This window comes from Dipteris shenzhenensis, chromosome 5, assembly GCF_047967505.1.
Source record: "Dipteris shenzhenensis isolate YYH24624 ecotype China chromosome 5, Dip_SZ_1.0, whole genome shotgun sequence".
NCBI classification, from domain to species: domain Eukaryota; kingdom Viridiplantae; phylum Streptophyta; class Polypodiopsida; order Gleicheniales; family Dipteridaceae; genus Dipteris; species Dipteris shenzhenensis.
In genome coordinates, this window is record NC_141600.1 from 51,986,237 (window position 1) to 52,003,914 (window position 17,678).

General features: G+C 43.7%; 1 protein-coding gene across 12 annotated transcripts in view; it reads right to left on the reverse strand.

Annotated features, from left to right (window-relative positions):
• MEE44 (Nucleotidyltransferase family protein) overlaps positions 1–17,287 on the reverse strand; it is a 73,465-nt gene extending 56,178 nt beyond the window's left edge. For all 12 annotated transcript variants that reach the window (XM_087374734.1, XM_087374728.1, XM_087374733.1 and 9 more), the window contains exons 1-6: positions 16,240–17,287; positions 15,284–15,799; positions 12,151–14,481; positions 11,947–12,066; positions 11,638–11,820; positions 4,794–4,856 (exon numbers count right to left, since the gene is read on the reverse strand). In XM_087374734.1, coding sequence (XP_087230860.1) covers positions 4,794–4,856; positions 11,638–11,820; positions 11,947–12,066; positions 12,151–14,481; positions 15,284–15,799; positions 16,240–17,250 — 4,224 coding nt within the window. In that variant the 5' untranslated portion in view covers positions 17,251–17,287. The remainder of the gene's footprint in view (positions 1–4,793; positions 4,857–11,637; positions 11,821–11,946; positions 12,067–12,150; positions 14,482–15,283; positions 15,800–16,239) is intronic.
• Positions 17,288–17,678: the final 391 nt, after the last annotated feature.

Sequence of the window (17,678 nt, forward strand, 5' to 3'; positions counted from 1 at the left end):
AACAATGGACTTAGGCATACCATGATGTTTAAAAATTTGTGCCATGAAAAGCTTAGCCATATGATCTGCCTTTATGGTTTTGCGAACCGGAATGAAATGAGCTTGCTTGCTGAACCTATCAATGATAGTCCAAATCCCATCATTCCCTGACTTTGATCTTGGCAAATCAAAAATAAAGTCCATTGTAATACTTTCCCATGGTGCCTGAGGCACGAGAAGAGGCATAAGTAGGCCAGGTGCCTTCCGTCTGTCATACTTCACTTTCTGACACGTAAGGCATTCAGTAACAAACTGATGTATATCTTTCCGCATCCGTGGCCAAAAGAAATACCTCTCTAGTGCTAGAGTTGTTGCTGTAATTCCTCTGTGTCCAGCATAGGGAGGTGCATGGCATTCCTCCAAAATCTTTTTCCTCATCTCCTGGGTGATGCATAGGCAATCATCTTTCATTAAATACCCATCTTTCACGAAATAGTGACTGGTGGATTGCCCCTCTTGCATTTGCTGTAAAATTTCACCAAAATCTGAATCACGAGCATATTGCTCCCTTATGCCTTCCAAGTCCTGATGATAAGCAATAGTCACATTATTGACCTGGGGTCTTCGGGACAAGGCATCTGCCACTCTGTTCCGAATTCCTGGAGTATGGACAATCTGAAAATGATACATTGACAGCATGTTTGCCCATTTCATATGCTTCTCGAAAAGCTTGGTCTGAGTCAAAAAGTATCTCAGACTTCGGTGATCTGTCTTAACAGTAAAATCTGCACCCAAAAGATAGTGCTTCCATGTATGGATGGCATGAATTACAGCCAATAACTCTTTCTCATAGATTCCTAGATATCTTTCTGCATCCCGAAGTCTCCTACTTTCATAGGCTACTACATGGCCATTCTTATGCAATGCAGCCCCAACACATTCTCCACAAGCATCGCAATCAACGATTGATAAAGATCCGGGACTACAAGAATAGGCTCTGTAGTCAACTTCTCCTTGAGTGTATTGAATGCTTTCTTCTGTGATATTCCCCATGTGAAGGCTGCATTTTTCTTAGTAAGGTCATGTAATGGAGCTGCGATATCAGCAAAGTGTCTGATAAACCTTCTGTAGTAAGAACATAGGCCTAGGAAACTTCGAACTTCATGCACAGTTTTCAGCTCTGGCCATTCCTGAATGGCACGGATCTTCGCGGGATCCATTTGTATCCCATTCTTGGATATTATATGCCCCAAATAGTGGATTTCTTCCAAGAAGAATTCACTTTTCTTGCTGTTTGCGTAGAGCTGATGATTTCTCAGCTCTTGAAACACTATAGCAAGATGTTCCCTGTGCTCTTCTTCTATCTTAGAAAAGACTAAGATATCATCAAAGAAAGTACCCGTGAAATGCATGTACTTTCGGAAGATGCGATCCATCATTCTATTGAATGTGGCTGGAGCATTTGTCAACCCAAAAGGCATCACTAAGTATTCATACAACCCGAATGTAGTGCAGAATGCTGTCTTGTGCACGTCCTGAGGCTGTATCCTCACTTGGTGATAGCCACTCTTTAAGTCTATCCTGCTGAAAACTGAAGCTCCATTTAACTGATCCAGCACATCATCAATGCGCGGAATAGGGAATCTATTCTTGATGGTCATTTTGTTCAGTGCGCGATAATCGACGCACATACGGAATGAACCATCTTTCTTCTGTACTAGCAGTACAGGGGAACAAAAAGGAGACGAGCTGGGCTGAATCAACCCTTTGGACAGCAAGTCCTGTACCTGAGCCATAATCTCCTCTCTCTGAGTCGCACTGACTCTGTAAGGTGGTCTGTTTGGTGGCTCACTATCAGGTATTAACTCTATCTGATGATCTTCTGGTCTCTCTGGGGGTAACTCCCCTGGCAAAGCATCAGAAAAGCAATCTTTAAAGTTTACAAGAAACTGAAACTTATCTTTGTCTGCATCATTTATTTCAGCATGCATATCATTCTCTTTTTCTTTTACAAAAACCATGTACGCAGAAATTGCAGACTTTATTGCTTTACCACATGTAACATCGGATACAATGGGGACAGTGTCCCCTTTATTCCTGGCAACTAAACGCTGATTTTTCCCCCTATGTAAAAACTCCAACACTCTTTCAGGAAGAGTCAACTTCACTGCCTTGCGATGAAACCAAGGCATTCCCAAGACTACATCATGATGTTTCAGTGGAGAAATGAAGAAGTCTTCCTGATCCACATAACTCTGTACATGAAGACGGAGCTTCCCTATCAAGGGAGTAACTGGCACAGGATTCCCACAGAACATCTGATCGGCATCCAAAGCCCTGCCCAACTCCTCCGTCTTTTTTTTTTTTTTTAAAGAACAGTAACCAGATGGAGTAACTGGCTAGTTACTCTAACCAGACTGACTGGTTCTGGTCTGGTTAGTCTGCAACTGGACTAGCTAGACTGGTCACAGTCTGGTTACAGTGACCAGACTAGACTGGTTGGATCAACTAACTGGACCTCTAACCAATCCACTACCAAGGTTGAGTTAGATTAACACCTGGTCAGCCATGTCAGCATCCATGTCACCTGTTAGAATGCCAGGTCATCTCACACGTGCATGCCACGTCATCCCTGCATGTGGGTCTGCCACATCAGCTGACACATGTCAGAATGACACGTCAGCATTGTTCTGTGCACTGCCACGTGTCATATGTGCCACGTCAGCTCTGGCTGCCTTGCCTGCCACATCAGCACCACGTGTTAGATCTGCCACGTCAGGTGGGCTACCACATCAGCCTAAGGTCAGAGACGGGTGTGCAGGCGACGGAATTCTGTAGACCATCACGCATCGCGCGTTACGCCCCTTGTTCACCAAACATTTCGACGCATCTCCTTCCGTGAAGCGTCGCAAAAACAGCCATGGAAGAATTTTGCTCGCGTCTATTTCATGACGAACACCTCAGAAGCTCTTCTCTTGTGGTTCACCAGTCGACACCCCGCGCTGGGCAACCGTCAATGCTCGTGTGAGGATATTTCTTTGGGGTCGTCAGCACCGAATTTAACTTCGCAAAACCTCCACGCTACTAGAACATCGTTGAAAGGTCTCTGCAGGTCCTTTTGGTCATTCAGCATCGTGAGACCACCCCGAAATGCATGCCAAGGTATGCATCACGTGAAGACTTTACTTCACGGAGAGGTGTGTTGCTGCGTGGATGTCTCCGTCATCCAGCTCTTCATCAGACGCGTAAGTCTCTAGTGAGGGCGTGTCTACACCTTCTCGAGGCTTGACCACATATTCGCACCCCCAAATCTCTACCTGCGTCACAATTTCCTGTGGAATATTCTCTTTTTGCATACAGCCCGTACTTGATCGTCACACAGGAATTGTTTTCTCTGATCGTGATTGCCATAGAAGGCAATTCATGCCTTGCTCTGATACCAATATAACCGACTCGCTCATAAAAGACAGCAATTCCAGCTCATAAAAGACAGCAATTACACTTTCATAAGCTCTCCCTCACTCCCTCTCTCTGTAGATGCACTAGGGCCCAGGACAAAAGCGTCGGGCTGGACCCCCCCGAAGGTTTTTATTCATGAGAGAGAATTTTTGAGTACACAGTTCAGCGTAGAGCTGCCATACATAAAATCCTAAAACGTGAATCCTTACAAGAGCTTCAAGCTCATTTCAAATTGGCAACATGCCACTTGTCTAAAATCTAGACTAAGTCCTATTACATGCCACTAAGGGCCACTCTGGAGTCTTCAAAGCACTTGGTCACACGAACCACCTCCTAGATGCTTGTCAGGCTCCCGTAGCGCTTAGGAAAAGTAACTCTTCCTAGTACCTGCAACAATTAATTAAAGCGCACCACCATGGTACCCATTAATTATTAGCGCTTTGCATGCAAATAACACGCTGTGGACTAATTCTAGTCACGGTGGGCGTCCCCACTGAACACATGTGCACACCTAATAAATATAAAAATATATATATATTTATTCTCTGGTTGACCGGAGTCAACACTCTTGATTATAATTAAGGAGCTTTGACCAAAGGTCGAGGCGCCTTAATTATAGCCAAGTCTCTTCAACCAAAGTTGGCACATCTTGGTTAACCGGGGTTAACCCTCTTGGCGCATGCCAAGTCTTGTTGACCGAAGTCAACACTCTCTGACCGTAGTCAGCTCTGTAGTTCTCTGGTTAACAGCAGTTAACCCTCTTGGTAATAAACCAAGTCTCCTTGACCGAAGTCAGGTTTACTTGACTAAAGTCAAGTATCGTTGGCCATAGTCAATCCCTTGACCATTGAAAGAACTTTTTGACCATAATTAACACATATAAAACACTGTAATTATGATCAAATAAATGGTCAACTGTACTTTGACTTAGGATATTTACATTGTGGTGAAAACTGAAACTCCTACAACACATCCATTCGATGCCTCGTAGCAATACAAAGGTGACACTTCGTTTACGTCAATGAGTATAGCATCATGTAGTATATAGACAATGTTAGGAGCCAAAACATGAGTCCTAAGGTTCTACTTATAATACTATTTCCTTCTGATTTCCTCAATTCCAACTTGCATGTGCATGTTTACATATTCTTTGAAGGTGTTTAGCAAGTTCATACTCATTAAACCTAGGTTTTTCTTAATTTATAATACAAGAGGAATGAAATTTGTAGAAGACAAGACAATAGTATCTAAGGAATAGAACAATGATCACACTTCTAGAATAAATGCAAAATTGAGGCCCGACTTGAAGATGGGTATATATAAATCTGATTGGGAAGTTAAAATCAAACACATACCTGTAAGCAAGTTTCTTTGATCCCATTGCGACCCTCCAAAATTCCTGCTTCCTTGATTGGCTCCTATATAAATATCAACGGTTCAAATGTGAAGATCTTACCAGACAAAAAATAGAAAGAAAGTAAATGAATAAACTAGGAAAGACACAGCAATTTATTTCCAAACTTGCACTGTATCATAAAGGAAGTCCAAAAGTAAGTCCACATGCAGTATAGAAGCTAGAAGAGAAACAATTACTGATTTTTAACTTGTAAGTTGTCAACGAGTAAGCCTTAAAGTAGTGTTTGCACAGTATATATAAAGCCTTAAAAGTAGTGCTTGCACAGTCTATAATTTGCAAGGTACAATTCAATTTCCCAGACATTGTAATGCAATATTTCTCCAATGCATATCAAGTGCAATCATTGATAACTTTTGTCATAGCAAATAGGTGTTTCCATGGAAGACAACCAGAAATAATGCAATCTTCATTGTAAACTCATAAAACAGGTCTGAAAGAATTTACTGGCAAACACATTTCCTTCCCCCAACCAACCCCCCCCCCCCCCAAAAAAAAAGGGTGGGCTGCAAAATACTTCATTTCTCATTAGCAAGCTACAGTTCAACACTCTGGCGTCTAATATAAACTCGCCACAAGTCACATCACTCCGATAGTTGCTACACAAGCCTCACTCGCTTATTTTCTTGCCTCGTTGACTTCTTCCTACAGCCCAAAAATGCCAAAGAGCATCTCAAGAGTCAAAATCTTAAGCTCTTATAACTTATACAACTACATCATGATCAATTAAAACAGATTGCTCCCGTATTCTAATTCCCCTGAATTTGGAGATTACTTATTACTTCCATCTTGCAAACCAAGATGGTGGATGTAGCAAATCAAATCTAGCATCTCCAATTGAGACAGGCAGCCTGATGTTGACAAGATTGTCAACCCCTAGTAGATCCTTCGGCACATACATGCCGCAACAAGTGAGGTTATTATACTTGCAAATAGCTTTAAGTTTTGATATGATAATACTACTGGTGCAAAGAGGGTGAATAAGGCATTCCTTATTGAGTTCCCTCATTTCATTCAGCTATATGAGGAAGCATTACGATTAAATACCTCCGAGTACTTGTCCCTTGTCAGTTAAGGAGCACTGCTTTGATGATCAAGGCAAAGTGATAGGCCATCACCTTCCCATGGAATATTACCACTTTCTTTCTATTTTTTGTGCGCATACTACCGATTTATGTGTTAATTCTTTATTCAAAAGACTTTCACACATAGCTCGCTACAACCACAATTGTATCCAATGTCCATACTTACACGTGTGCTTATCTAACGCATTGATAACATTATAATGCAGAGGCCTATTTCTAATTATCCATGTAAACTACTGCTTTCATCTTCCACACTGCAATGGTTAAGTATTTCATATCTATATGGGACCTCCGCCCCATCATAACAATCATTCATACAAATGAGACCCTCCGCATTATAGTGTTCAGACATTAGTCATCCTCCGCGCCGTATAACCTTCTATGGTGACATAAAGAATTGAGCTAGCCCTTATGATGGCTCTCATTCCATTGAGATCGTGACCTCCATTAGATCATCGACCAACATCCATACAAGTGGGACCATCCACTCATCCACAAACCTTCGTATCCAACCCTTCAGTTCCAATATCCTCTTTGTGTTCCTTGGGAATGAGGCTTGGTGTGTTTGGAAAGATACAAAGCGAGGTCAACCAAATATCCTGGTGATGTTTAGTTGGCATGACCTGAGCCATGATTTTAATATTAAGCATTTCATAGATGTGCTAACTTTACCACAGCACTAACTTGCTAGCAAAGATATTAGACATTGATTTGAATGGGATTTCCTTGCTGAGCAAAGCCCAAACCAAACTATGTACCAGAAATATAATAATAACCTCAAGATCTCCATTGATCTGGATCCTACTCAATGCATGATTGCAAGCATGAATTACATCATGCACAGATGTGAGAATCGAGATTGATTTGAACATGCTTTCCTCGCTGAGCCAAGCCCAAACCAAACTATGCAGCAGAAATATAATAATAACCTCAAGATCTCACATTGATCTGGATCCTACTCAATGCAAGCACACATGCAAGAATTACATCATGCACAGATCTGAAGATAGGCAGTGAGATATGCAACCAAGGCACGTATAGATATGTATGTAAATAAAATCAAGATGGGCACAGCAGGCGCCATTCCACTTGCATCTGATCTCTATCCTCTACATGCTGCCTTATTTCCTGATCTCTCCTTCTGCTGCATGCCTCTTAAAACAGGGCTTGGGAGGAGCCTACAAAGTTCTCTTCAACACTGTTTCTGATGTAAGTAGTCTGCACCTTAGATGTTCTCAACCCCAAGCTAAGAGCTACTCTCTTGCAAGTACCTGTGACTGCACTACACTCCGTGTATGTTCTCTGAACTAATCTACTTCTGCCCCGCCCCCCAATGTGCTGACCAGGCTGGTTATGGTGGCCGACCAGCCACCTATTACTGACCTGCTGCACTTCCCCGCCACCCTGTTCTAGCCAACCAAGGCCTCCACTAGGGCCTATAAAAGCCCCTATTGTAGGTGCTTTTTGCTGGGCTCTGCCCCAGCTCCCTTGCCAATCCATTGGGCCTTCTTGTCCAGCCATATGCCCACATACAAGGATTATGTGCAGCCCACATGTGGGCATGTGGGCTGATCTGCCATGCTAGGTGGGTCATAATAAAAAGCTTAATCATGTGCTGCCCACGTGGTAACCTGTGTGCTGGCCACATGGCAGCTTCTCTCTTTCCCTTTTCACCCTACTCCCCTTTGCAATCCTCATTTGCCATGTGGGGAGTTGAACCTAGTATTCCAACATCCCTTGTCAATGAGCCAATGTGAGCCACAACCCACCACTCACAGAATGTGCTCCGTCTACTCCCGTGGAAAACTGCTCAGGAACACATCGACGACGTCCTCCAAGTCTGATCCATACACCCGTACCTGCATCTCCAGCTCTTCTAGGTCCAGCTCTCTGATGACATGGTACATGATTGTGACATCAATAATAGTGTGGTGAGCATTGCCCCTAGTGGAGTGCCTTGGGATAGGAAATTAAAAAGCAAAGATAGTGGTCACTAGTTAGTGGGATTAGAGTGACCCTAAGGCCTAGTAATGCCTAGTTGGACACCTAGGTCAGTTAGAACTTAGTACTATCCCTAGGCCTAAGTGGATTAGTGAACAATTAGTAAGTGACCACCGGGCTTAGGCATGACAGCTAGTGCAATTAGATAGTTCTAGTACATCTCCTTAAGTGAAGTGCCGTGGCTCAGTGGTGAGAGCTTTACAATGCACCTCGCCCACATTTGTATAGGTGATGCAACACTAATATCAGAGCGGTAGATTCTAGCTTGTGTGGTGGGCTGGTTAGGGATTGTCGTGTAAGGGAGTAGAATTGGTGGGCTGGTTAGGCATTGCTGTGTAAAGAAGTGGAAGTAGTAATTGTCACGTGCACCGGTGCCAAATACAGGTGGCAGTGACACATGGCTGCACTGTCACGTATCCACAGCATGATTCACAGCAGATGCAGCACATTTTGGAGCAGTTAGGGCATGGTTTTGGGCAGCGTTGCCACATCAGCCAAGGCAGGAAAGTGTGCATGCAAACAGGAGCCTAATCATCCAGAAAATGGACCAGATCAGGCCAGACCAGGTCGATCAAAACAGTCAACCCAACCAACCAGTCTGTCAGTCAAGTACCTAGTCAGGTCGGCCTGTCCAGGCCCATTTAAAGGGTCCTAGGCTCTCATTTCCAGCATCCAATCACCTCAGTTCATACAGTATACCCGCAGCAGGTCCAGCATATAGTACCAGCATACGTGGGGCCTCAGTTCCAACCTTCAGTACACACAGTAGAGCCCGCAGTTCCAGCATCAGTAGGCGCAGCATTAAGCATTCCAGAGCAGCATTGGGAAGGCAACAGTCACTGATAACAGGACTTCCTAAGTTCAAAGTCTGCATCAGCATAGGTGTCAGCATCTAGCTCAGCAGCCTCAGCATCTACAGTCTACATAAAATCCTCAAGTCAATCCTCATCAAGATAGTGAGAGCACACATCGAAGCGATTGGGACACCAAGCTTCATGCTTCCTTGTGGGCCTATCAGACAGCTTATAAGGTTAGCACAAACTTAACCCCTTTCAAAACGGTGTTTGGATTAGAGAGAATGGTTCCTTTATAATTTTTGGTCCCAAGTCTACCAGTAGTAGCCGATCATAATCTAAGCCCAGATCTGTTGGGCATATCATTGGAATCAGTTTCGTATCATTCATATCAGTAATTGCACATTGCATTTGCATGAAATTGCGAGTCTTGTGTCAGATTTGCATTCTCTTTATCTCTCTCTCTCTCATTGCTATCTAGTACTTGATTGTAGTTAGTCGAAAGTTGTTTAACTACGGTCAAAGTCCTCTGCATGTTACAGTAATCAACGACAAAAGTTACAAAACAAGTGTATGAGCAATCGTTGACAGAGTACATCATCAATAGGGTAGCATCACAATTCAATTCGACGCTGACTGTATGTGCAAGAATAAGTTGCAACTTGCTAATTGATAAATGCGATCGTGTGCTGATGAGGCACATGCAACAACTGAATCTGAGTGATGCAGCATGAGCATAGCGGGCTGGTAGATTTTGGCAATGTATCACTTCTGAAGACTTGAGCATACTTGCATGATTGTAGGTGCACTGAGCAGCAACCAAAATTAAAGCGGAGGACTACGTGCACCAATGGACATCAAAAGTAGATGATTGCTTGTTCATCGAATGAAGTAGTTGTCTATTCGTAAAGCATTAGTTCATCAACAGAGTGCAAGCTTTGTACGTGACAATGGGTGTCTTGTCTCGATTGTGGAATGCAAGTATTTGCTTCAATAGAGGTAAGAATAGTCTGATGTACTGGTCCGTGTAGGGCATCCATGTATTGTGCCTAGTTGGTAAATACTCTAATGATGTGGTGCTTGTAGTAGTTGGTGGTCAAACGATGCAATCACAACATCAATAGGTCGCTTGCAAGATAGTCGTTTGAAATAAGTTATGACGTGAAAGCTTGGCGATCTGTTAAACTCAATTTTCTACCTGCAAACACGTCTGAGATTACGAATTGCTTGTTTAGTGTTTTAGTTTTGACCTTATAACCGGTGCATATATGTGAATCTCATTGATGATATGAAGTGTATACTCTAGTTTGTTGGGAATACACAAGTTTATGCTCAAACGAGAGTAATTGGCAAGTTTGTTTTGAGATAAAGTTCATGTATTCTCTGTAAGATTTTGCCTTGCTATGGTTTTGAGGCTTATCTAGAATTCTGTTGAGTATTATATCCCAAAAGCCCCATATTTTGGATCTAATTTTTAATAAATTTAGTAGACAAATTTATCAAATCTTTGTTATACAGATTCATATAGTTTGAATTTACGATTTTATATAGGTTTAAGATTTATCTGCAAATTTCCATCATGAAATCGTGTCATGGTGCTAAGTAGGCTTTTGATGAGGCAGGCTAAATGTTAGATACAGAGCAAAATCCATCTATGGCCCATTGTCAAGCATATAGCTTGAATCATTGGAAGGGGAACCTAGCTTCCAGTGCTTAGTGATAATTAGTATGTAGAAATCTTGAGCTCAAAACTACATCCCTAGAGAAGAGAATCTATCATCTAGATGAATTGGTTAGCACTTTAACTCCAATTCTTAATAAGCTCAAGCTAGGATAGATATTCAAAGAATGGCTTTAACATCATCTGCACCTAGTAGTGTGCAAGTGATGCCTCATGGAGAGGACACTTTTGTCATGAGTACTCACAATAGAAGTACAGAGGTATGCCCTGAAATCTTTGGAAGAAGCCATTAAAATTGCTCAGATCTATGATGATTCCGTAGCCAAAAACCCTCAAATCCTCAAGTGCATGCTAAATGTTGAGGATCACTACTTGGGTATCCACCATCCTTATTCCCATCCACACTACATGTCCCACTGTGAAGCTCGCTCTGATCATACACCTCCGGGGCTAGAGCCTCTGCCCCACTGAGATGCCAAAATCCTTGTTGGCTCCCACTGTAGGGAACTAGACATCTATGCCCCTTCTTGGAAGAAGGCATCTCCATCTATGGACGTCCATACTTGAAAGCATGTGCTCTTGGAGCATGAGAATATCCATTGACCACCCAACAACAGTTCTCGATAGCTCTTGCCATAAGTTTAGGTGATGTGGTTGCTGAAGTGCCCAATCATGGAAACTGTGCATGTTCCAACTTAAAAAGTGTCACACTCATGGAGACGATGAAGGTCTGGAGAAAACAGCCTTCCGATGACTGGACGCATGCATGACCACTTTTGAGCAAGTGGACTTTACTAGAGGCTTAGAAGAGAGTAATCCAGATCCATGCAATGCCGTGTAAGAGGCATCACTAGCTTCGGATCCACCTTGAGGGCCCAAGTCATTAGGAAAGACTTTGAGACTCCAGGCCTAACTACAAACTGGTTCAAGGGCTAATGCATCACTTCTCACTCCTCTCTAATCAGATCCCTTGCACAACCGCAACCACAAGCATCTCTGGGAGATCAACAACCATATGATGTAGAACAACTACCTTACAGATCAGATCCATGGCACCTAAGGTCAAAGACAAGGAAACTAGAAGAACAATCAGTCCACAACAGCAGAAAAACCCAAAATACTTTACCAGTCACCTAGCAATAAATAAAATCTTCAGCATCGATCATGTCCATGGTGTATAATATCCCACAGAAGAAGCATCACATTGAAAGAACGCACACTCACCAAATTCCTGACTGGAGGTAGGCACACAACCAGGTCAACATCACTGCATGGAAGGGCAAGGCCAGTGGCATTTGATCCAAATATCTTGAGCCTCGACCTTGGCCACAACACTCGCATGGCATGAGCAACCTTATCAACAGCCGTGCTGATTGAAGGCTTTCTCAACAGATTCTCCACTGCAACCTTCATTAAGAAAAATGCTGGAGTGTAAAACCTTACATATTTACACTAACACAGCCAAAAAATCTAAGAGACAATTCTTTGACTATGACACCCACTACTGTTCAAATAATCAGAACACATTATTACCTGTTTACAAAATCCTTCTATCTCCTCATGAAGCATACTATGTAATCTTTGGATTCCAGACTGCAGAGAGGGATTGGAATTGAATAAAAGTGTGGTTTGCATCGGCAATGCAACATCTGGCTGTGGAAGCAAACAATGTTTAGTCAGAAACAAAGCCTAAAAATGTTTAGTCAGCCTCACGAACTGTATATCAGGGGTGCTCACATGATCTTGCTCTAATCCCAAGGAAGGGATAGCAATCAATCGTTCCCGAAGCAGTGCCCCAGAGATAGGATACATGGGTGATGTGTTAGTCATGCTTCTGCTCCGCAAGGTATTTGCAGCAGCTTCCTGGCCTTCAGATTTAAAAAGTGGGCCATCCAGCTCCTCTTTGTGACAGACATTAACAAGACCCCAATGTCGTGGACTGGAACTACCTGAACGAACTGTTGTTATCCCCTTCCGTTTAAATCCACCCACTGGGGAAGGTGGAGGTGGTGGAGGTGCAGGCAGGACACATCTCAGAACAGGTGATGGAGGCCGTCGCTGCCATGGTACCTCTCGCCTTCCACGAGGCACGTGAGGACTTCTCGCTTCCTGACGCCTTCTAGATTCAGATACAGGCACTTGTCTACTAAGGCTTGGATCACGCACAACTATTATGGGCCTTAAAACTGGCCTTGTGGCATCACTTGCTACCCCATCTAAGACACCAACTGTTCCAACTTCTGGAGCCTTACTCAGATCCTCTTGTAAAGTTCCAGACAGAACTGTTGAAGAGAGTGGAGGAAACATTCCAGAAAATTCATTTCCAGACAAGGGCAAACCAACCCGTGGAGTTGGACTGACTGCATTGTGATCGAATCCTGGATGGTATGTAGCTGTTGGAGGAGATGTACTTGCGAGGTTTGGAGAAGCCACAGTACCAAACGTCCCAGACATTGGAGAAAGTCCCACAATGTCATCCAGCACAACACTCAATTCAGCTTCATGCCGTGCCCAAGAACTGTCCTCTGAACTAAGTGAAGGTGGACGTGAGTAACCCATGCCAGCATAATCTGCAGTATTCCAGTACATCACACCGCCGCCAAAAATCTGGTTGACATAATCACCCTCACGTTGGAGATTCAAGTCCAAAAACTGCCGATCCCCCTCCTCCTCCGAGACAAGATAACCCTCATGATCATCAAAATCTCCTGAAAAGTAATTAGAGTCGTCGTAATCAGTATCATCAGGTGTTCTATCATCATGCTTTAATTCATCTTGAGACCTTACTATTCCTGTAAACACTGATGGAAGAGTAGGTTGGGATATTGGAATGAAGCCAGGTTCGTCTCTAAACCCAAAAGAATAGCCCCTGTTTGGAGCAAAAGTGTACCCAGCCGGGAATAGGGGTGGGCAATCTAGGCTCTTGTAACTGTTTTGAACTGTACTGCTCCTTTTTGCGTTAGATCCTGAGCCTGGTTGTTGCATCATGACAGGACTTCTCAATGCCATCAGAGGTGCTGGCAACCGCTGTTGCCAATTCCTACCTACATCAAGATGTAATCTTTCTGTCGCTGGTGGCACGATTTGAGATCTTCTCCTAGAAAACCGAACTTGAAAAGTCCCAGGCCATTCATGTGCAGTGGATAGACCGAACGGAGAGGTCGGATGAGTGTGAAATGGCTGTGGTTTCAAACCTTCCACATGCTTATAGTTGTCATAAATCATTGGGGATGAGCACAGTGATCTAGAATAGAGCTTTGGAGTGGACGATAGATTATCGGCTGAAGAAGAGACAAACTGAGGTTCCCTGATATCCAAGGCCTTGGGAACCATTCTGTTAGTACTTACTCTACTGATAACACCGCACTCTTCTGGGACATCTTTCGTTAACATAGCTGACTTGACTTCATCACAAACTGTTCTGGCACTGCCCTGAATTACTGCAGTTTGCCATGGCAAATCAGGTGGCCTCTCGTGTAAGATCTGTGTTTGCAATCTCGCTTCATACAAACCTCGTAAACTATGATCCTCAGATGAATTATGGAGACTCTTGGAAGCATCATGGTCTGTCCCATTTGCACTGCCTTGGCTACCAGTGGAGTTTTGAAGGTGAGATTCAACAGTCTGTGAAGAGGATACGTTAAGCTCAGTTAATTCCAGATGCTGGGACTCAGCTGTCAGATGATCTGGATAATGTGCAACCAGGTTTCCAGAGAGAAACAGCCCCTGGCTGCTAAAATCAGTACAATCAGAGTGTAAAGACGTCTCAGCATGACTCTCAGCTTCTAGTTTTCGTTTTTCGTCCAACGTAGAGCTTGAGTCATCCATTCCTTCATTGACTGACATGATTAAGCCTTTCTTCAATTTATCTCTGCTATTTTTCCCCTTCTTCCCTTGCTTCCTATTTGCAGCCACAGAATTCTGCTTTCTACTCATAGGGCCCACCTCCAATTGCAACTGATCGCAATCGTGTTGTACCACTCGGTTCCCATCAGATATATGCTTTTCCCCAACTTCATGCCCCTTCCCCACAGCACTTACTTGAGAATGATGATTTCCTAGCGGCCTCTGTACACATATTGAGCCCAACTCATCATCAAAAACCTTAAATAAAGAACACAACAATGTTCATAATTCTAAGACATAGAAGCCAAAAAAGAATCATCAATTGTCTGAACTGTATCCACTCTTACAACTTAGTTCATCAATAAACACAAAGATCTCCTAAGACCTCCCTGCTCATTTTATCGGTGCTCATTAACATCCATGTACGGTCATGATATTTAGTTATATACATACAGGCAGCAACATGCTAACTCAACAAACACTAGCAAGAGATGCAAAACTAAAGAAAGTTGATTTTCTCACACTTCCACTCAGCTATTATCCTATGATGTAGAAAAGACATTTCGGGACTTCACGATAGATAATCAGAAATTCTTTCTATAAAACATATAGAAAATTGAACGAAGACCGCAACAAACATTGAAGGGAGTGGCATAAAAAACCTGACCGCAACCTGACAAGAAGCGTAAGCAGATAGTAGGGGTCCATCCATAGCCCAGAATTGAGTTCTCAATGACCACTAAATTGTGTTCTCAAAGAAAATGACATAGTTCCATAGACTGAACAAACATGTGCTCAAAGCATTCCACTCAAATGCTGCATACCAACGACATTACAACAAAATCCCCACATTTGTGCATTTTGCAGTGCCCTTAGTATAAACAACTGACCAACATCTGAGCAACACGCTTAAGCAAGTTTTTGCAGGCCCACATTCGAGTACGAGAACATATTAACTAAAGGTTTGGAACACGAAAACTGACACATAGTCCATATCTAATGGTAAGTCTGAAATTGTGTGTACCTCATTTTCTGGCTTTGTCTGTACTATGCTCTGTACAAAGTCCCGAATTTTCTTTCTGCGATTCTCCTTCTTCGCTTTACCTTCAAGATCTTTTGAATGGCTAAACGCGGTTTGACTTCCACAACTTTCATTTCTAAGGAGATCTAACTCCATAGATTCCACCATGACCTTATGTAGTGTATTTCGGACCCTTCTCATGGCATGACCCGGTAGAGTATCTGCCAACTCCAAGGGGCTGTGAAAAAGCCAGCCACATTCTGTTCCTTGAGTTACGTTGAAACCTTCAGAGGATAGTAGAAACAATGGGGACGTTGTGAGCTTTCGGATTGCCTTTAGCCCAACCATCAAGGAACGAAAGATGTCGTCCTTCTGAACAACCTGAGCATTCCCAGGCTCAAAATCTGTGTCTGAAAGATACAATCTCTGTGCAAACGTTCCCTGAGGTTTTGAAGCCTTCCATTTGCGCTGTGCGGGTGCGTCAATACCAAAGCGTGATTGTCTCACAGCCTCTATCACCTAAGAGATTATCCAAAAGGATAATTAGTTCAATTCACAGAGATGTAAGGACTAAAAAGAAGGAAAGGATGCAACTCGAACGATCATATTCCAATCATGTTCACGATTGCAGATTCTAATCATGTTCACTATTGCTTGGGAAAAAGTCTTCGCAGACGGGACACCACCTAATACGTAAACTTATATTAACAGGCCCGGCGTTGGATTCACACTTCTTCATTGAAACCATAACACTCTTTGACACAGCAAAAGATTGCTGTGTCAAAATGTAAACGCCAGGTCCAAATATTTTTATCGGCATGTTTGTCGGGGAGTAAATGTTCTACACAATTGGCAAATGCACGGATATTAAAAAGGATGATAGCTCTCGGAAAACATTCACACATCTGCCGATGGAAATCTTTGAAAAAGAAACTCCTCCTAGGAACGATAGTGCTAACCTCCACCTTGGCAGCCCTTGCGACCGAATAACGTAACGCTCTTGATTTTACATCCTTGGTCAAATTCATCCACCAGTCCGTAAATCCTTTGTTTCTTCTGCAAATAGCCGATGTAGAGACATCGCGCTGACAAGGCGCTACATTTCTCCCTGATTTGCGAAGTTCCTTCGCCAATGCCCTGGGCGGGCGCCTCGTACCGTCGGCTTGAAGCCAAGCTGACCACACAGCCATCTCGATTTTATTGGCAACGAATGCTGGCATCGTGTAATAACCCATAGCCTTTAACCACGGCAATTCCTCCCAGGAAGAACTCCCCCGCCCAGCCACAGAAGTCAGAAATTTGCCATGTGTGATCACATCCATTGTTGCCAAAAATTTGTCCAAATTTTTCACTAGATCGTCACTCACGGTAACAGTATCTAGTACGTCAAGACCGTGACTAGCTGCTTCGTCCCCTGAGCTGAAGACTTCCAAGTGTCTCGAAAGCAGCTCCCCTGCAGCTTGCTGCTCGCCCAGCCTTGCTAAAAGACCTTTCGCTTTGCGGAAACACAAAACTGGGAGACCTGTAGCGGCACGTTTGAGAGATGGTGAAAAGGTTTGAGCTGCCATTCTTTTTCTCGCTTTCTGCGATTTGCGAGCCTTCTTGACGTCCGATTCGTGTTCCGATCGACCCCGAGACGTTGAAGCTTCGTCCTTGGACACGCTCGAGGTTTGAGCTTCAAGGACATCAGTGAGAAGAAAGAAGTAGCCTGCACCTTCCCTTTCCAACCGTTTTTGCATTTGCAAAAGAATGGCCACCCAATTTTTGTCGGCGATGGTCACAGCAGCCTGTCTCTGCTCTGCACTGAGCCCGGCCATCCAATCCAGCACCTTGTTCCTGACCGAAGCGTTCGCGGGGACAGACTGAGAGCAGCCGATGCGGCTATGGTACAAGGCCAAGTGATCGGTCAAAGAATCGAGAAGCTGGGGAGTGGAGAGGCAATTCTGAGGGGGGAAAAGGTGGCGTTCCATGGCGGAAACTCAAGCTAAGGAGGCAGCTATTGATGGCGATGAAAGCTTGAACGAAGAAGAAGAAGAAGACACGAGGAAGAAGAAGAAGAGGGCAAAAGTGAAAAACTCATTTTGAAGAAGATTCACCAACCCATTTTAGTTTTAGTCCATTTTGCCAATTGGCACACACACACACCACATTTTCACATGTGTGTGTTTCCTTCTAATCCCTCCTTCCGCACGCACCCTCGTCGGTCGTCCTCTCCCTCGCTTGCCTCATCGGCTGGTCGGTGGTTGTGCCGCAAGTACAATAGAACTGAGGAGTCGCATCGGCTTGCCCGAGCGACTGCCCTCGTTCCAAGCATGGTCGGTGTTTGTGCCGCAAGTACAATAGAACTAAGGAGTCGCGTCAACTTGCCCGAGCGGCTGCCCTCGTTCGAAGCCTGGTC